Source organism: Centroberyx affinis, unplaced genomic scaffold, assembly GCF_046629955.1.
Source record: "Centroberyx affinis isolate AG114_WGS23_722 - 3 ecotype Tasmania unplaced genomic scaffold, CSIRO-AGI_Caff_v1 ptg002090l_1, whole genome shotgun sequence".
In the NCBI taxonomy this organism is placed as follows: Eukaryota; Metazoa; Chordata; class Actinopteri; order Beryciformes; family Berycidae; genus Centroberyx; species Centroberyx affinis.
In genome coordinates, this window is record NW_027280416.1 from 2,454 (window position 1) to 22,451 (window position 19,998).

At 40.7% G+C, this 19,998-nt stretch overlaps 1 protein-coding gene across 1 annotated transcript; it reads left to right on the forward strand.

Moving 5' to 3' along the window:
* Window positions 1-275: 275 nt before the first annotated feature.
* On the forward strand, window positions 276-18,855 carry slc5a6a (solute carrier family 5 member 6a). The gene is made up of 17 exons (XM_071531517.1): window positions 276-401; window positions 1,731-1,987; window positions 2,399-2,620; window positions 3,211-3,276; window positions 4,777-4,828; window positions 5,105-5,172; window positions 5,726-5,880; window positions 6,307-6,447; window positions 7,767-7,896; window positions 8,829-8,917; window positions 10,196-10,308; window positions 10,503-10,570; window positions 10,721-10,807; window positions 11,469-11,644; window positions 12,337-12,440; window positions 13,125-13,246; window positions 13,346-18,855. The coding sequence occupies exons 2-17, from the start codon at window positions 1,862-1,864 to the stop codon at window positions 13,547-13,549; spliced, it is 1,923 nt and encodes a 640-aa protein (XP_071387618.1). The 5' UTR covers window positions 276-401; window positions 1,731-1,861; the 3' UTR covers window positions 13,550-18,855.
* Window positions 18,856-19,998: the final 1,143 nt, after the last annotated feature.

Below are 19,998 nucleotides of genomic sequence, written 5' to 3' on the forward strand. Positions count from 1 at the left end.
AAATGAGTACAGCAGGGAGTCAAGAATCTCTCTTCACCGCTGACAACAAAAATATATCCAGTAAGTGAAACCTGGAAAAGCACACTGTTGCGTATGGCTTGTGCAAATATAACATGGGATTCAGTTTTGTTTGGTCAAAATGTTCCGTGTTGAAAAAGAAAAGAAATACATGTTTTGGGAAAGATTGTGTTTGTATTGAATCTTTGGTAACAATGTTGTGACAGGTGATTTTTCTTATGTGTTTGGTGTGCTGTGTTTTTTTTTTTTTTTTTGCAGAATTTCCCTGTTGACTCCACAGTGGTTGTGATTGGTGGTTGTGAGCGAGATACTCCCCGTCGGTGAGCATTAAGTCTGAGTGGTCTGTGTGTGTCAGCCAGCCAACGGCAGCTCGAACTGAGTAGGTAAGTCCTTTGCAGAATTTCTTTGTAGCTTTCTCTGTCACATACACACACAGGTGCTACGAGAAAAAAATATCATATCACTTGTTTTTTTGTTGTTTTCCCCTGAATAATTGTCTTATGAATTGTGACGCATCTATCAAAATGCATTGTTTAGGAACCTTTTGTGAAGACCCAATGTGGACATAAACATAGCACTGTACTAATTGTGATTGTAAGTGTATTGAAGGCATGTGGAATAGTTTTTGTTGTGGAGTATGCAGATGACTGTGTGTGTGTGTGGCAGGGAAGGGAAGGTTGAAGGTCATGCATGCCTGTGTCTGGCTTATTCTCATTTTTACCTTTATCTCACGGATCATTCACTGGCTTTTAAATGCAGGCGGAAACTAGTCGTTGAGCTAAATGGAGGCAGTGTTAACAGGTGATGCACCGGAGTTTCTGGTGTACTGGTATAGCGCTATTTCAGAGGCCACAATCCAATTTTACAGTCTTGGATGGCTAATTTTCTATCTTAAACTTAAACAAAAATGCTGACTCATAAGAGATAGTAACACACAGGTCATGCTGCCCTGGTGCACAGTTATCCTCACACTTGAAGCAGTCTTGTGTGTGTGTGTGTGTGTGTGTGTGTATATGAAAATGCTGACTGATCAACATTTTTATCAAAACTGGCAATTTCCAAGGCTGAGTTGCTTCAACAGTGTCAAAATCAGACTTGCTTTTGATTAGATGTACTACATAAAGACGTCACTCTCTTCACTCTTTTTCGCAATCATCCTCTCACACACACACTTCTCACTGTCTCTCACTTTTAACACATTAAGTTCCCCTCTCTCCTTAACGCAACACACATTCATCTGTCTTTCTCTCTCTCTGTTATCTAGATTAAAAAGAACGGACAATATTATTCCTGTTCTGGCGTCTTTGCTCCGGGCAGTCCCAAGGTCCCAGTTAAGACTTATGGGTGATAAGGCTTTTGCTTTGGCTCCATCAAGACTGTTCCCAACCATCAAGTCAGCCCAATCAGTCAAAAAAATTTAAAATGCGTCTTAAAACCGAATTCATTGGCCTTTCACTGTGTCTGTGTCTATTTCATGGTTTTAATCATGTTCTTATTACCTTATTTCCCTTATGTCTTAATTTTCCTGTTGGTGTTCCTTGCTCTGCCTCCTTTTTTCTCTGTTTTGTACCCCACCTTTTGTGAAGTACTTTAGTACACATTGGGTTTGTGTTTTTAAAGCGCTATCAGTGCTGTATAATGCTCTACAAGTAAAGTTGGTTTGACTTTCTCACATTTTCTCTCTCTCCTACTCCCTCCCTCTCGCCCTCCAGTTAGCTCTCAGTGAGTATCCCTATGGGTGAAGTGCTTCCTTTGCCGTTGTGATCAACCTCCGAGGCCGTGCTTCCGACGGCCTTCACCCCTCCCCCCTCCACCCCCCCCCCAGCCTCCACCTTAAAGCATCATGGGGGAGGTAGCCCAGATGCACTTCAGCACAGTGGACTACGTCATCTTTGCCTTGCTGCTGGTGGCCTCGGCTGGCATCGGCCTGTTCTATGCCTTCTCTGGCGGCCGCCAGCGCACAACACAGGTAGGCATTGGGGTTAGACGGATACATCGGCGAAGAAATCATTTTTTTCTGCTGATGATGCCCCAGTAAATCAGTGTTTCCTATAGATTTGTTGTTTTTTTTTCTCTGCTCTGTTTATCTGCTCTGCTGCTTTGTTTCTCTGTTTGTCTCGCTGCTCTCCCCCTCTGTCTCTGTCTCACTGCTCTCTCTCTCTGTGTTTTGGGCAGGCTGAGCAATCAGGCTAGATAATTAATTTTCATTTTATTTACATTTTCCTAGCTGTAGGGCAATTTTCCAGCTTGGAGGCGGAGGGTGGGGTTGCACTGCAGCTAAATTAAACACTGGATTAAATTGGCACAAAATTAGATTTTTTTTTTTTTGTGTTTTTAAAAACAGTGCCCTGACCTGACATTGACATTTTGCTTTTCGTAGGAGTTCCTGCTGGCCGACCGGTCGATGAGCTGCCTGCCTGTGTCTCTGTCCCTGCTGGCCACTTTCCAGTCGGCGGTGGCCATACTGGGTGCTCCGTCTGAGGTGTACACCTACGGGACCCAGTACTGGTTCCTGGGCTGCTCCTACTTCCTGGGCCTGCTCATCCCAGCCCATGTATTCATACCAGTCTTCTACAGGTTGCGGGTGTCCAGCGCCTATGAGGTACACAGTACACTGGAGAAGTAATAGACAGCAAGTACCCATGGTTTACAATTAACACTCCTCTTCTAAAAAGGTTATATGCAGATCTACTTGATTGAGACAAAATCTGGTTTAGATGTTGTTTGTCTAGTTTGTAAATGATATATTTTTCTCATCTATTCCTCTATTGTTGTGTACTCTGTTCTTTCTTCTGTCTCTCTTTCTGCCTCTGTCTTGCTCTCTCGCTCTCAACACACTCTTTCTCTTGTTCTATCTTTGTCTTTCCGATGTATGTCCTCACAGCTCAACTTTCTTATTTGTTAATGTCCAGGAGAAACACATCTGAACGGCTGTGATGGCCCTTTATCTACAGCCAGACTGACAGTTTTTATCCTGAACTTAAACAACTATAATTTGCAAATACAGAGGAACTAATGCAGTTATTTCATGTACCTTAAGGATGACTGCTTACTTACATATCTGGCTTTGATACTGGGGAACAAAACTGAGAGTAAACGTCCACAGCGTTAACCATAGATCACAAGATGACACTGACTTTGAGATTGCATTTGTAATCGGATGCTTTTGTTCCCTTTCTCTCCTCTCGGCAGTATCTGGAGCTGCGCTTCAACAAGACGGTTCGCATATGCGGGACTGTGACCTTCATCTTTCAGATGGTATCTTTGTTTATTTCATAGTTTGTGTGTATGTGGGATTGGGTGGTGGCATGTCTCCACATTGTTTCAGTTGTCAGTGTAGTGGGGGGTGGTGGGGGGGTAATCTAACTGATTAACCTGAGCATATGCTGTACTATTTTTCTCTGTTGCTGACTACTTTGTGGTGTGACCCCACATGAGAAAGAAAGCTTTATTGATTGTTGTTCTTGCGGTAACCCGAGAGCTAGTTTTCTTGTTTTCCCCTGAAAAAGCAATACATAAGGGATCATGTACAACTTTGTGTCGGGGTCCTGATTCACACTGTCGGGGCTAATTTTGCAAAAATGACTGGCTCTCTGTACTTTTATCCCATGAGTGAGGACATCACCAGAAGACATAAAGGCTGTAAAGTTTTTAAGTGGGTAACTTGAAAGCACTCTGAGTTACTTTTAATAAAGACTAACTTAGTAAGTTAGTTGCTATTTAGAGCTATAGTCACAAAGTAAAGTAACTAGATGATTTTTTGCCTCCATGTCTTGCGAGCAAAGGACTGAACCTCTGCGATGCGTTCTGTAATCGCTTTAGTGTTTATACTTTTTTTGAGCACCAGTGTCCAAAATCAAAATCGAGCGATGATGGAATGTTGGTGACATTGTAGCGATGTCCATCGGGCGATCATAAATCGCTGTACTATAAACTGCCCTTTAATTACATGACTGTTTACCAAAGACATTAATCATTGACATGAAAAATGATTCAATATTATTTTATTGCAAGCTAAATTAATTTACAAGCCTCCACCACAAAAATAGTTCAGCCGCACTGCAACCATAAAAACGTCTGCAGCTAGCATCCATGGGCTACACTGTAGCAGAACTGCAACCATAGCAACATAAACAAATCCGGTAAAACTGATGTTCAGCCTCTAACCAGTAATAAACGTTTCATGCTTGCAGAATAAATTGAAAGTAAAAGTCTTCCATGTTTCTAATTTCTGTTATCTGAGTGTTTGTCTACTGTAACCAGAGTGTTTTTGGTGTTTTTAATAATTTGATTGTACCCATAATCACAGCAGAGAATGCCCTCCAGGGTATTATTGCTTATGGAGCCAGACTAACCTTTCAGCCCTAAAAATGTCACAGTGGCCCTTGTAAAATTTCCACTTTGGGATGTATTTCCTTGATGAGGTTAATAACATCTATATTCTTTTCAGTAAGAGTCGGAAAGGGTTTATACACAGTAATGTCGTTTTGTTTCAGCAACTCGAATAGATTTTCTAATAGTAGCTAGTCTTGAAACAAATCTGTAGACAAATGAATGCCCCAAAATCTTTTCAGAAATGTGTATGAACAATAGGTTCAGTTCAGGTCATGAATTTATTACTTACTCAAATGTGGGCCTGTTTTGGGGTCAACAACACTGTTGAAAACATTTTACCTTAGGTCAGTTCCACAACATGACCGCTGAGCTCAGCTTTGTTTGAGTGTTCCTACTCTAAAATGTTTGTCTCTGCCTCTGCAGGTCATTTACATGGGGGTAGTCCTGTATGCTCCGGCCTTGGCGCTCAACGCAGGTAAATACACCAGAGTAGCTTCTTCTATTTTGTCACATTTTACCATAGCATCAGTTACACTCCTGACAGACACTTAACTGGGTTGAACACTGGGTTTTGCTAGGCTTTACTCTCATTTGTATGTTCAATTTTGAATGAGAGTCTGGGGTTACCGGTGATCCCGAATACAGCATGTGTTATAGCTACCTACTGGGAAATTAAGTTCAGCTAGAAGATGATTGCATAAGAGCATTGTTGTGTAGTGTTCCCCAATGAGATCGCTGTGTTCAATTGCAGTGACGGGCTTTGACCTGTGGGGGGCAGTGCTGGCCATGGGACTGGTGTGCACTCTCTACACTACTCTGGTAAGAGACTGAATCTACGCTTTGAAGTCTGTCTCCTACATACCATTTGTCAGCATGTTGTTTCAGTTCAGTGGTGATTATTCGTAACACTGATGGAGCTTAAGAAAAGCTTTGGACCCTCTGAAAAAGAGATGTGAACTACCCCTGCCTGAATCCCTATCACTCTGGCCTGGGGCTTAACTTAGTAGACACTTCTGATTGAAATCAAGGAATACTTCATGTCCCCATCTTTTACCTGAATCACATCATTCATTCCCATATCTCCTCCCCTCTACTTACTCTGAAATTATCCTGAAATGCTTCCTATGTTTCCCTCTTATTTCTTTATGTAGCACCTCTATCATAAGTGATTACTCAAGGAACACAGACGCATTTGTTACATTTATTGTCAGTAAACCAAGACCCATGCACATCTTGTTATTGGTTGTTTGTAATATTGGTGATCTAGGAATTTAAGTTTGCTCTACTGTTGCGCTCATTTTAGGTCGCACTGGATAAGATTGTCAAAGTGTAAATTTAAACCATGGGGACTGCTGTATGTTGTGTCTTCCAGGGGGGCCTGAAGGCGGTGATTTGGACGGATGTGTTCCAGACGGTGGTGATGTTTGCGGGCCAACTGGCGGTCATCGTCGTGGGGGCCAGCCAGGCGGGGGGGATGGGAGAGGTCTGGAGGAAAGCCGTCAACGGCAGCCGCATCGCCGGACTAGAGTGAGGAGCCTGCATTTTCATAGTACAGATAGTACACAAAGTATTGCTCATTACCTCAGGAATAGCGATCATTTGGACACGTGACTCGGACACATTTCTGGAAGACTGACATATTAAGTATAAAATTTGAAATATCCATGGACCATGTGTACATATTCCAAATTTCTGCAGTTGACATAATTTTAGTTTCATCCATAAATGAGGAAATTCCAACCATTTTTATGAGTAATTGAATTTATTTTGCATTGCCAATTTTATTTGATTATGGCTGTTCTAATAACTACCTCAAACTGTAGTGATAATACAGTTTTTGTGCTGTCTATCAACAGCACACATGGCTGTCGATAGACACCTTGGCTATTGCGAGAATCAAACCTGTGTGGACTTCATCTTCATCTCACTGTATCTCACTTTCTGCCTGTCCAGCCTGAACCCCGACCCTCTGGAGCGCCACACTTTCTGGACGCTGGGTGTGGGCGGGGTTTTCCTCATGCTGGCTCTGTACGGGGTCAACCAGGCCCAGGTCCAGAGATACCTCAGCTCCCGCACAGAGAAAGAGGCTGTCATGTAAGTATGATCCTTTGCTCAGAACTTGTCAGTGTGGTTACTTAGAATTGGGTTATGCCGGAATGCAGATTGTCCTGAAGCCCCTTGGCTCCCCCACTGAGAGGCCGTCATGCAAAGGCTCAATGATGAGAATCTAAAACCTCTTTACAGAGTTTCTGTTTTGTTAGGATCATTTACATTGCAGAGAAAGATAGAAAATACGTGTCACTATCCAGGAAATTTAAAAATAAATAATTTAATTTCTCAGGCCTGGAAAAGTATGAAAAAATTGTCACACAGTCCCAATACAATCATAAATACTTATAGGCCCACTGTCAATTCACGTATTGTCATATTATTGTAAAGAAAGATTTTCAGCTATAGAGTGATATGGCATCGTCGACAGTCATATTGCCCAGCCACTCACATCAAACATCATATTGAACATGAACCAAAATCTTCAAATCCAGTCAAGAAATTAAATTCTAGAAAAACCACTGAAATCGGAAATGGAAAATTCATTGGAATTCTGTCATATTTTTATGTTGTTTTCCCTCTTCAACTATAGGGGTCGAATACTTTCTGCCGCAATCATATAGCTAATGGCATAACACAGTTACAGCATATTCATAATGCATCTCAAAACACATCATTTTCTAATGTGATTATTATGTAAGTAATGTGCATATAAAGAGTTTAGGGTGCCACACAGTACAGATCAAGTAAAGTGTTACTGAATTAGCACATTAACACAGATTAGTGAGAAGAGCACTGGATCTTGTTTCTGATAAAAGACATAAAGAAACAGGATAGATTTAAGGACCGTGGATCCATGTGGTGCTTCCCTGATAAAACACAGGGTATTATTCTGAACTTGATGTTTAGTCGTAACAGAATACAAATGCAGCGTTGAGCACTGAGGTTCAGTTACACACTGATAAAACACATAGGTGAAGTGATGCTAAAATACAGAAAGGAGAGGAAATACCGTTTTTTACAAGTGAGATAAGGAACCCCAATGGACTCATAAAAAACATCTCCCCTTAAAATGAACGGAAACAAATCAAACTGCAGTTCTAACCTTAACACACATGTTTTTACTGCTACTTTTGGATATTTTTTTAACCATACTTTATTTTTTAGATATTTATGTTGATACTTTTTACACTTTTAAACATGACTTTCTCTGTTCTTGTGTCCATTTATGATGTTGGTCATCTTGTTTCTGTTGTTTTCTTTGCTTCTCAAGGCCCTGAACTGTTTTTTATCCGTGTTTGTTAAGCATGTTGGGGGGAAAACCCACTTGTAACATTTTGTCCCCACCCTCTGTGTCCTTCCAGGTCTTGCTATGTGGTTTTCCCGTGCCAGCAGATCGTACTGTGTTTAGGTTGTCTGATGGGTCTGGTCATGTTTGCTCGTTACGGAGAGGACAGTCCTCTGGACAAAGGCCACGTCAAAACCAAAGACCAGGCGAGTGATACTCTACTATAGGGGTTCTCCACCTTGGTGATGATTAATGAAATGGTGGAGGGGGTCTAATGTATAAATTTACTATCATGTGTGATGAGTGCCTTAGTCTTGTGAAATAATTAATATTTGCAGCCTCAGGGCTTCTTTCAATAATTAATCAAGTGTAATAGCTTGAGATGGAAAAATAAAATTCATCCATTGCTAACAAAGTTCACCATTCTGTATGCTTATGCCTGCAACAGTTGGTCAAGAGAAAGCATGACTTCGATTTTGGGGGGGTCATGCACCAAAAATGAGACCCGCTGCTCCACTACCTTGATTACCTCACACCAGATGAAATATCTTCCAAAATCCCCTAGTGAGGGATTTTGGTCAACTTCCGCCTGTTATGTTTTTTTTCCCCAATAATTCAACAAGTTCTGCTTTTGCAACACTGCAAAATGAACTAATCTCAGAGTTTTCAGCTATTGTACTTATGTTTACTGGTTTGATTTTAATAACTCGCACACTTTCTTTGCAAATAGTCAGGCTGAGATCAATATTTCCTCTAACCGACATGTCTGTGGAGGCCTTAGTCAAATAACTCAGCGAACACTTTAAAAATGAATGGTTGCTGGCTGGTTATCAAGCAAAAAGAGATTCAGTTGGTCAATAATACATGAATTACCATTACAGTTACAACTACAATACATTGCACAATAAATATCAAAACTGTATTTGAAATTTCCAAAAACAAAGCAAATCCTAAGCATTTAATTTTTTTTTTATGTTTAAGTGCAGAACAACATTCAGACTTTTTTTTTTCTTTCTTTTTTTTGTCAGTATCTTTGCAGCGTCAACTCTGATGTAAAAAGCCATGGGAGTTCTTGCATTAGCTGGATTGTCCATTCTGGTTCGGTAGGTCCATCCTAATGCCCAGTTTCTTTCTGCAGATGGTGCTGTACTTTGTGATGGATGTGTTCAGGGACCTGCCTGGGCTCCCTGGGCTGTTTGTGGCCTGTCTCTTCAGTGGAGCTCTCAGGTAAGCCACCCAAGAAACGAGGCCTGGAAATAAAGGGTCATCCCCTGGCCAAAAAGCTTGTCCGGTGTTTGTCCTCTGCCACTCGTCCGGTGTTTGTCCTCTGCCAGCCATGAAGGAGTTAGTTTCATTCCAGGCTGAAAAATTGTGAAACTGAGTCACAATTTGAGGATAATAAACAACTTGTAAACTAGAATAGAATGAGTATTCTACCTTGGTTGTAACGTGACCACAAAAAAAAGAATCTCGTCAAAGTACTGATCCCACTGTTGCTGAACTTATATGGTTGAGATGGGAAATTGTTTTATCATTGTTGTCTAGACCCGAGTAATTTATAGACCTTGGTTTCAACCTAAGGGGAAGCAATCTGTCTCTAAATAATAAAGCCTGGCAATAACATGCCTGGCCGGCTGTGATTATATTCTCTTATGTGCTGGGTAGTAAAACTTAAAGGAGTTGTTGGGCACAGTCCATTAGTTTTACTTTCTGTGTGTGTGTGTGTGTGCGCTTCAGAAATGGGGTTTTTGTGACTTTTATGGATCCCTCCATCCACTCCTAACAGCATTAATGTAATGGTGTTTGTTCTGCACTTGATTTTATAGAACACGTTTTCAGCCCGTTATATATCCCCAGCCAGAATGTCACGCACTGAAAAAGCTCTATTGTCTTATGGTACTGAGTGAGTTTCCTTGGGATGTGACTGTTTTGTGTTTTTTGTTTTGTTTTGTTTTTTTTCAGCATGTATACAATATATTCCTGCTCTTCAGACACAAAAACACCCCCCATTATCTCTTCAGTAGATTCAATTGTACTTTTATTCACAACATAGGTTATTGTCAATGCAAGGTTAACACTTTGGTAAATGAGGGATGCAAACTATTGATATTGATATAATGGTTGGCTTATATAAACTCCAGTAAATTATCGCTGACAACCCATTCTTTCCTGATGGGAGTGGCATCTTTTAGAAATGACAAGGCCCATGTTTACAAGGCCCAAGGGCTCTCTGACTGGTGCAGTGGTTTCCCAGTGTTTTCCCCACAGGGATTAATGTGTCATCATCTATCAGTGACAAAGTGAATGATTATGAAAACTATATATATGTCATGACCGTCTCACTCACCAGATCCTGCTGCACTGCCCAGGAGAGCATTTTCTGCCATCACCAATAAGACAACAAATGATGTTACTGTCATATCACTGTTTATAAAATCCTAACTGTACATTCAATCCCCTATTCTCTCTCTGTGTTTCTCTGTCTCTCCCTCTCTCTCTCTCCAGCACCATCTCTTCAGCCTTCAACTCCCTAGCAACGGTAACCTTGGAGGACCTGATTAAGCCTCATTTTCCAGCCATGACAGAAGCCAAAGCCACGCTGCTCTCCAAAGGACTTGGTAAGATCAGACTGCTCTGTGTACTACACACACTTTTTGCTACATTTAGTTTACCACCAACATATAAACACAAAGCTTTCTTCAACTTAAAATAAATTAAAATTAAAATAAAATTAATTAAAATAAATGATTCTTACTGGCAGTAAAGTTCTGGCAGATGTTTTCATTAAATCTCTTGGTTGTCCATTCCGCAGCTTTGGCCTATGGCCTGGTGTGTCTGGCTATGGCCTATATCGCCTCTCTAATGGGATCTGTGCTTCAGGTAACTATTCACATGGTTTGCATTATAATTAGACAGTGATGCAGGGCTGATTTAACTAGTTTTAACTAGTATACACAGAACTCAACAACTCAAGTAAAGTGTCACCCACTGTACTGACATGCTGTCCTGTCTTCCTCTGTTCCCCCCCAGGCAGCCTTCAGCATCTTTGGGATGGTGGGCGGTCCGCTGCTGGGCCTCTTCTGCCTGGGAATGTTCTTCCCCTGGGCGAACTCCATAGTGAGTCACTTTTGAGTCTCTTTGATTCTCATGTCTGAAATAAGTTATTTGGTTTGGGGTTGATCAGGCACTCGTCTTTTAATTTTTTCTAAGCCTTGATGAAGTGAGTGTTTTTTTTTGTGGCAGCAGGTAAATGGTAAGAAGAGAGATGTGAACTGTAATGAGGAAAACACCACTGTCTTCTCTGAATCATCTCATGTTGCACTACAGTGACACAGTCACAAACCTGACTATCATTATGCTGGGTCTTGTTTGGGTTCAGGCTCATAACATGCTGTTCAGGTGCAGGTTTAGGCCAAAACAGCTTGGACTGGATGAACTCATGTCAGGCCGAGCTGAATCTCAGTGTCCACACCCACAGGCTGACCCTGAACAGACTTGTCTCGCACATTTCCTGTTCGAACAGAGTCCAAATTCCTGATTTCAACTTAATTATAGAAATATGGAGTTGGTTATTTGTTGTCTGATCTCATCCAAACAAGCACTACTACTTTGTCCACCATGACAGTTTCTGTTCTTCACCAGATAAAGCTTCAGCTCATCTTTGTTCTGCACCACTCTTCTGCCTTTCTGCTTTTCCTGTCTTACCCTGCGTGTCTCATCTCCTCTTCTCTTCTCTTCCTCACCTCTCCTCCTCTTTCCTCCTCTGTTACCCTCTCAGGGAGCAGTGGTTGGTTTGATAGCAGGCCTTGTCATGGCCTTCTGGATTGGCATCGGCAGTTTTGTGATGCGTATGTCTGCTTCACCGTCACTCAACACCACCGCCCCGCCCCTCTTTGGCAACATGACTACCGCTGTCATGACAACGCTGGTCAGCTCTGCCACAACCAAGCCAAGGTAAAGCCATACATCAGAGTTCTCTTTACAAATCTTATCTGTTGAATCCTGAGTGCTAAAGTTAATACCAATGCCATTACTTTTACTGGACACTATAGATGCAGACCAGCTGTCATTGTACAAAACATAATATGACATATAATCATATTTCTCCATTAGAGAGATCTAACATCCTTCTTTGTGGAAGGAAGGAAGGAAGGAAATGCATTTTGTTTTGATTTCTGACATGTTACACGCGGCAAGGGTTGAGAATTGATTTCACTGATTTGGATTCTGCTTATCTATTAATACCAAAGCACAAATCTTTCTTCTTGTTTTTTTTATTTATCAATTCCAATTCTCTCTGATACCTTAATTCAACGTGGTTTGAAATCCGATACTAGTATTGGCATCTGTGTATTTGCAGGTCTGTAAAAGGAAGAGAAAGAGGCTAGATGATAAAGGAATAGCTTTATCTCTTATGTCTGCCAGGATCTTAACCTAAGATATGATTTTGAAAACATCTATAGCAGATAACATGGAAACATTGAAATTCTTATTTGTCACCAGTGGGAAAATGAGATTGAAAATGTTTTTTTTCTCTCTTTCTGTCTGTTTCTCTTTGTTCCATCTTCCTTGCTTTCTTTCCCTCTTTATTTCCTTCCTCCATTCTTTCCCTCTGTTTTCTCTCTTCCTCCCTGTACCTCCATCAGGCCGACAGGTGTGGAGGCGCTCTACTCGTTGTCCTACATGTGGTACAGCGCTCACAACTCAACCACTGTTGTGGTGGTGGGACTGATAGTCAGCCTGCTAACAGGTAGACACACTCATGCACACATACACTCACTACTTAAGTTGATATTCCACATCAAGAACTCAAACGGGTCCTCAAAGTATAGTGATACAAGTACACAAACACTTGAGCACACACAAGCAAACTTTCATACAGGCAGTGCACAGACAGTTTATGGTGACATGTAAACATAAATGGTAAACGGGCACAGACAATGCACAGCCACATAGATTGTGAATGCAAGCCCCCAATTAGTAGCTAGGTAGCTAGCTAGTAGCTAACTAGCTACTACTACTACTACTACTACTACTGCCTAGGCTACAAGTAGTTAGCTATAGTGGGCCAAATATATTACCTTAAAATGTGAACCTTTAGCCCTTTTTTTTTTTTAGCCTTGATATCCATTCATCTAATGTTTTTTCAGTGGGGAATGATATGGTGAAAGTGAAATAATAAATGTCGTATTTCTGATGTTTGTATGATATGCATCGTGGTACACAATGGTAGGGCATAGCTGGGCTGTACTTGCTCTTCCAGGTAGAGTTTCCCACCCAGTGTGTCGCAAGTTCAAAATGGCTGCCGTAAAGTCCAATCCCTCTCCCTCACTCTCCACTCTACTTCCTACAAAGCAGAAATGCAAAAACAATCTACCAAAATATGGTAATGGGTAAATTGCTGTCATGTCCATGTATCCCACCCATGTGGCAGGTCCCATGAAGGAGAAGGATCTGACCCCAGGCACGGTGTATCCAGTCCTGGGCAAACTGCTGTTCTTTCTGCCTGAGCGCTACAGAGAGAAGCTCTGCTGTGTCACTCCCCTGGCTTACAAGGTAATCTCATGTTTACGATCAATGCCGCTTTATGTTTTCCTGCTTTGTCTGTTCACCTCAGCCGGAGATTTCATTGGCCTTTTTGTGCTTGTTCATCAGGACAAAGCGATCAGCACGCAGCCTTACCAGATGGCCAAGAAGGAGAGCAATGGAGCAGCCTACCCCAAAGAAGAGGCGATCACAGAAGACAAAGAGACGGAGGAGAGTGACAGAGCCAAAACAGAGGAAGGAGACGAGGAAACGGGGACTCCTATGCCCTCATGTCAACTGACGGCTCACACGGTTCAGGAGACGGCTTTGTGATCCTCCTGTTCTCCTTCGTACAACACACGAAACACACACACTAACATACATACACACACTCTCACTCCCAACTACCATCCACCCTGGGCTCAGCTCGTTCTTCCTGGGGGAGAAGCCCTGTACTGGGGAATCAGGGGCAGGATGAAACCCCCCCCTGTGTCTGGAGCATAGATGTCCATCACTAAGTGGACAGCGGAAAATGGAGTTTAGTCCCAAAGCCCTGCAGAATGGAGAAGATAATGCAACACTAAGGTTTGGTGTTGTTAATTTGTTTTTTTTTACTTTGCGAGAATCATTTGATTAGGATTACAGAACAAGGCTAATGAACTTCAATATCAGTGTGTGGAATGGGTGCATTTTATTGGTACTTCACTGCGCCACACTTCTTCTCAAATGAAACCTACTGGAAATCACCACTTGCCACGCTGGAATTGTGCATTGGAAGCCAAAATGGCAGCAATCAAAGGAGACAATGAAATGGAAACGCAAGCAATCACAAGGCAAGTTGGGAGGGAAAAAACCTCTCGTTACGTCCATCAGTCTCCATTAGCCGCCCTGAAAACCCTTGACCGCGCACAAAGGCTTTTGGATCTGTCCTAATGTGTCCAGTAACAGTTTGAAGTTGAGAGAGTGAGGAGTTACTCATGCACAAGGAACTGTTCCACTGTGACTTTGGATCCAAGTCATTTTGCTTGACAAAAGCAAAAAAAAAAATCAGGTAGCAAATAGTGTAAACACAAGATGTGTACAGAAAATTTGTTATTGTTATTTTTGTAGAGACGATGGGAGCATAAAATCACAGAATATATACAAGAGAATATAATATAAAAAGAAAATTATGTCCCACGAGACTGACACTTAATTGAAGATTAAGAATGAGATTTGTGCTATTGTGATAGCCTTGGTTCTTGTGTTGTGTAGTTTCTTTACATGGCCTTTGTTTAATGCTATTTGCCTTCCCAGCTGCTACTATAGATCTTTAAATACTATAAATCCACTACAACAAAGCTGTAAGTTTTCAGATGAGGGCAAAGATGGCGTGCCATAGCCGTTATCATGTTCCTAGAAAGGAGGTGCATGAGGAGAAAACATCCTCACTGTCAGTTGTATGCAGTACAAGTCTGCATGTCTTGCCTGAGAGAGGCTGTACAAAACAGAGAACTCATGCATATGTTGCCTCCCTCATTTGGACTGGCAGTGACATTGCTGTCTCCTCATGCATCTTCTAGTCTTGTTCCCGGAAAGGAAATTGTCATCCACTGTTTACTCTTCATTTTCATTGTAGAGAACTGTACCTGTATTTTGCTCTCTCTTGATGCCACAAATCCTTTTTTTGTGGCCATTTAATTAACAGCAGACATTCTGTGTCCCTCCAAGTAAGCACTGTGTTCAGTTCAGTTGAAAACGCACAATTGTACATAAGAGACCAACCTTTCCTTTCCCGTACTTATGGCTTCTGGAAAGCATGGGAACACTCAGGAGAGATGGTTTTAGCAAGGAAATGGAGATTGTACAGCTTCTTTTTGAAGACATATTTGTATCTGCATCTGTGGCAGGGGAGCTTGCTTTTGGGCCTCAAGTGTAATTCACTATAACAACAGAGGCCAATATGTTGCCCACTAAATGCATCTTTCTTCAACGGAAGTTCAAATGGTATTATATTACATAACTAATCTAATCATCAAAACGTCTGTCTCAAATTTGGTTTATGTCGCTCTTCGTTGTGTTCACCGTAACATTACAGTTTGACACATATTCCATGTCCCTTTTCTCCCAGGCAAAACCCCATGAAGTTATGAAGTGCCTCATTTCATAGCCAGTTTATCGAATGTTGTTTTCATTAGCTTTATACGCATTACAGCACAAATGGCTTGGCCGCCTCCTTTCCCCACAGAGTTGAACTTGCCCGTGCTTCTGCATGGGTTTACATCCGGTCCTTTGTGGGACGACTGCCCTGAATGATTATAGACAAAAGCACAGCAGCACGCGTGAATCAAACAGAGAAGCCATCTTGGACCTTTTGGGATGGATCTCCTTTAGCTCTGTTTGGCAGTTACTTGATGTTTAGTGTCATGTTCTTGGAAGTAATTTTGTATATGTATTTTAAGCATCTTTGTAAGTGCCCGTCTTTTTTTAAATTCAGGTTAACGTGTTGCTAGTGCCAGTACGTGATTGATTTGCGTAATGATGTGTAATTTGAGTATGTATGTTTGGTTTTTTTTAATTTAAAGAATTTGGATCCTGCTGTGCAGAAGGTTTGCATAACTATGTGCTCAACAGTTGCTTCATCAACATCATTTGTCATTTTTTGGAATCTCAATGAATTCTTGACTATCCTGTCCACCTTTCAATGTTGGATCCATGTCATCTCTTGTCATCGTGTAAGAAGGGGGATGTGTGTGTGTGTGTGTGTGTCTGTGTCTGTGTGTGTGTGTGTACAAGTGTTTTTGGTCTGTGTTTCGTCTGTGCTCTTGTGCTAGGGCTTGATAATGGACCTCAATGCCATGCCTGTTTATGTGACTTACTATGGTTTTATCATGACTAGTGTTGTTGAACGGTACTGAGCCTGTGAAACTAGTCTGGCCTTACACCTGTTCCCAAAGAGTTTCTTTTACTTAACAACTGCTTCTCTACAATAGAGAGCCCACATGAAGTACACTCGTAAAAACGTAATTTTTAATAAGTGTACAACCCACATTTTTGTTCCTTTTCTATACAAGATATATTAACCAGTTCTGTCAGTATCCTTGTCTCAGATTAGATGCAGATGTGTTGAAAATTACATCCTTTTCAAGGGTGCATACAGAAATTTGTCATCTAGGTCCTGCAGGTGGTGAAATGACACTTTTTTTTTTATTTTTTATTTTTTTTTAGCCTAACATATATTCATTTTTTTCATTTTTTAATTGGGTGCCCTGCCTTTTCCACCAGATATTATTCCTGTTTATGAATTAATCCAGAAGTTGCTAGAGTTGTGATTGTCCTTATATTTCAAGTACAGCCTAGCCAATTAAGGTGAGACAGACTTGAACAGCAGAAAAGGAGCACTCCACTTAGCCTGTCTCTTTTAATTGAAAAGGATTATGGACTCTCAAGGCTACTAGATGTTAAGCCCCTTTAAACCATGTAAGCACCAGTCCATTACAAAAGCAAAAATATGTTTGTTTGTACCATCACCCTAAAGCTCAGAAGTACTTCTATTTATCCAAAGCATATAGAATGTGAATTCATTTCATATATTTTGATAGTTTTTTTACCAATAGAAAATATATGGAAATCATGTTTGTATATTTTCGTAATTTCACGTAAAGCCTGTGTACATTTCATGAGTTGAAATGTACAATTCTATATGCAAGAACCATGAAATGTTTTCTTTTTCCCCCGTGAATGACAGGCAGAAATGGTAAGGTAGCAGTCCGCTTATAGACGTCTGCTAACTCATCACATCTGTGGACACATCTGTAGCACTAGAAATTAGCGTTAGCATTTTTCAGAGGGACCGTAACAGCCTTCGCCGTGTTCCAGCATTATAAAAATGTTGGTTGGTTTTAGCTTTTTGCTAGTGCTACATCCCATATTCTAGCCGTCACGTTCACAATCAATCAAAGCATTTTAATGGTTCCTAGAGAAGTTTTTAGATACTTTTTAATTACATCCTGTGACAAGTATGTACGTTGAGACAAATTTTTATTATTTATATGATTGCATAGTGTTGAATCCTTGTTCTTCATACCTGAAATTACTTGAAGTGTGTGCCTGTAATGCTATACCCTAATGATACACAGATACAACCTCTTTAAAATCGGGGTGATGAACGCCACTCATCCACAAGTGCTGAGATATTATTATTATTGATGTTGAAGATGTCCTTTATCAGCCCAGATTGGGTTGAGCACTGTGATAATGATGACAACAAAGCACAATGAGGTCAGTAGTCCTCTTATTGAAATAATCTCACTGAAGCCATCAGTTCTTGTAAAACAACTTAGAGACATTGCGTTCATAAGTTTAGAACTGTGTTGATTGTAATGAGGCAAATGACTTGCTTCAGGTCGTCTCTAAATTTACGATACAGTATATCTCTATTCTACTGATTAGTGGCCTTTTCTGTACTGGATTAATTTGGACTGCACAAAAAAATACAGCTGACTGAGAACACACTTGACTTGCCCGTGAAAGAAAAGCATGGCACTTAGTAATTTCCAGCGATAATAAATATTCAGAAGATTGATATTTATTATCCTGTGTGATTGTTCTCCCATTCATAAGAATTCTTCCTAATATGCATTCCAAAAAAAAACCCCGAAACAAAACCCATAAGCACTGAAGTCGGGACGACTCCTCTGCTTTGGCTGTGCCTTCATACAATCTCTGTATTGTGATGCTGTTTTCTTCAACTGTTGGTCTTGATGAAAATCTGTGGTTGAACCTCAGATGTTTCCGTGATTTCCTCTGTGTCCTGATCTCCTTTTAGAGAGAGAGTTTTTTTCAGGATATTCCCCTCTGGAGCTCGACTCTGGCCTGAGAATTTCAGCTCAGTCTGAAAAATCAGTCTAGACCTGGACCAAACCCAAGGAGTATGATCCTTGGTGAGTCTTGCTAAAGCCCCAAATTGTTAATAGTTCAAGAATGAATCACTAAGATCCATATTTTTAACATTTTCCAACTTGATCCCAAACCAAACCCCGCTCCCAAGAATACAAGAGATCATGGAAACACACGTCTGAAGATGCAAATGTATGTTTTACTACTGAATATGTCACTGAAATCCAGCTTCTGATGGAACAGTTGATACATTAGCCAAATTGGGGGTTCCTCTTAACTCCCCCATGTCAACATTGATTTTGTCATAGAGATCTAATCATTTGAGCTGCTGTCATAAGAGAGAACGCACTGTTTTTTCCTCTTTAGATGGCAAAGAAAAATCCTGTCACATCATGATATTGTGGGGAAACAATCCTATTCAAGGAGGGAGTGTGAAACAGGGTTATGGTCCATACACTTTTAATTCAGTTAAAAATGTAAACTGCAATTCAGTCACTTGACACTGAAGTTCCCAATTGTTTTTCCCATTATTGACTGAAAGTGTTTTGACCCCAACCCTGATGTAAAGAAGGGCTACAGGTTCCCCCTGGTATGACAGCGTGTCCAACATGACCACTGTTTGTTAGCGCCACCCAGTGGGCAGAGTTTTCCTAATGTTGACATTTTAATTGTCCTCCCAAGATTCAGTGTTTGTAACTGGATGGGCTCTAGTGATAAAAGACCATTGTTGTTGCTCTGTTTTTGAAAAATAAAGAATGTGTGATTGGAAATGTTTTTGTGTGTTTTTTGTGAAAGTCACTCAAGTCATTGCTTTCAGCCAAGCAAGCTGGTCCATGTGCTCCGAGTGTGCTGCTAGTTTCTACTACTTTGAAGGCAGCTACGCATGCATTAGTAACTGTTGTATAAAATCTGTTACTGTGGTTATGGATACTTCATGGTAGCAGTGCTCAGCTGCCTAGTGTACCTATTGTATCACCACAATCATAAGAATGAATGTCCTTTACATTTACATTACATATTGTAATTTATCTATCTACATCCGTTTACCACGGACTACTACTATATACGTTTACTTTAAAGTTTTACTGCACATTTATAGGTAGTAAAATAAAGTATAATTGATGAGTTTTGTTCCAGATAGGTGATTCCTACCCTTACAAAATGACAGCTGTCATAAAAGTAGAACTTATTGGAAAATAAATAATAAAACATATAAAATATTTTCAAATGATGAAGTAACAATATTGACTGTTATAATAACTCCTGTTATTACATTCTAATTCTTACAAGTTATTACATTTTAGTAATATTACATCATAAAAATATGTTACACACCTTATGAAGTAATAATTACTGGTTAATGTAACAATGTGAATGCTATAACATTATCTGGGAATTTTTTACTTAGAGGTTTTTGTTCTATTTGAGGACCCATTTAGATTTTTTTTTTTTTTTTTACATTTTGACAAGTTATTACGTTATCGTCTTGACAGTGGTCTCATTTTGTTATACCAGTGTATCACAATTAATTTGTACATGATATATTGATGTTTAAAAATGCTAAATGTACCTTTAAGTAAAGAGTTTGTTTTGTTAATCCGCTGCTGCACAAACTGGGATGTCTGGAAAGGTTCTTTCTTTGTTGGATGTTTTGAGAAACTAGGATCTTTCCCTTCGGTCGGTGGCTTTCCGATCCCAGGGGAGAGTCTTATCGTAGACTGCCCCCCCTCCCCCCTCCCCCCTCCCCCCTCCCCCCCTAGTCCCTGTTAGGTCAGTCTGACTGCGGCCCTGTGGGTCCCTGTCTGCCGTCGCCCTCTGAGTTTACACTATCTGATCTAGACATTTGCCAATGCTGAACAGTAGAATAAGATGGTCCAATGATAAACTGTGCTGGCAATATTCCT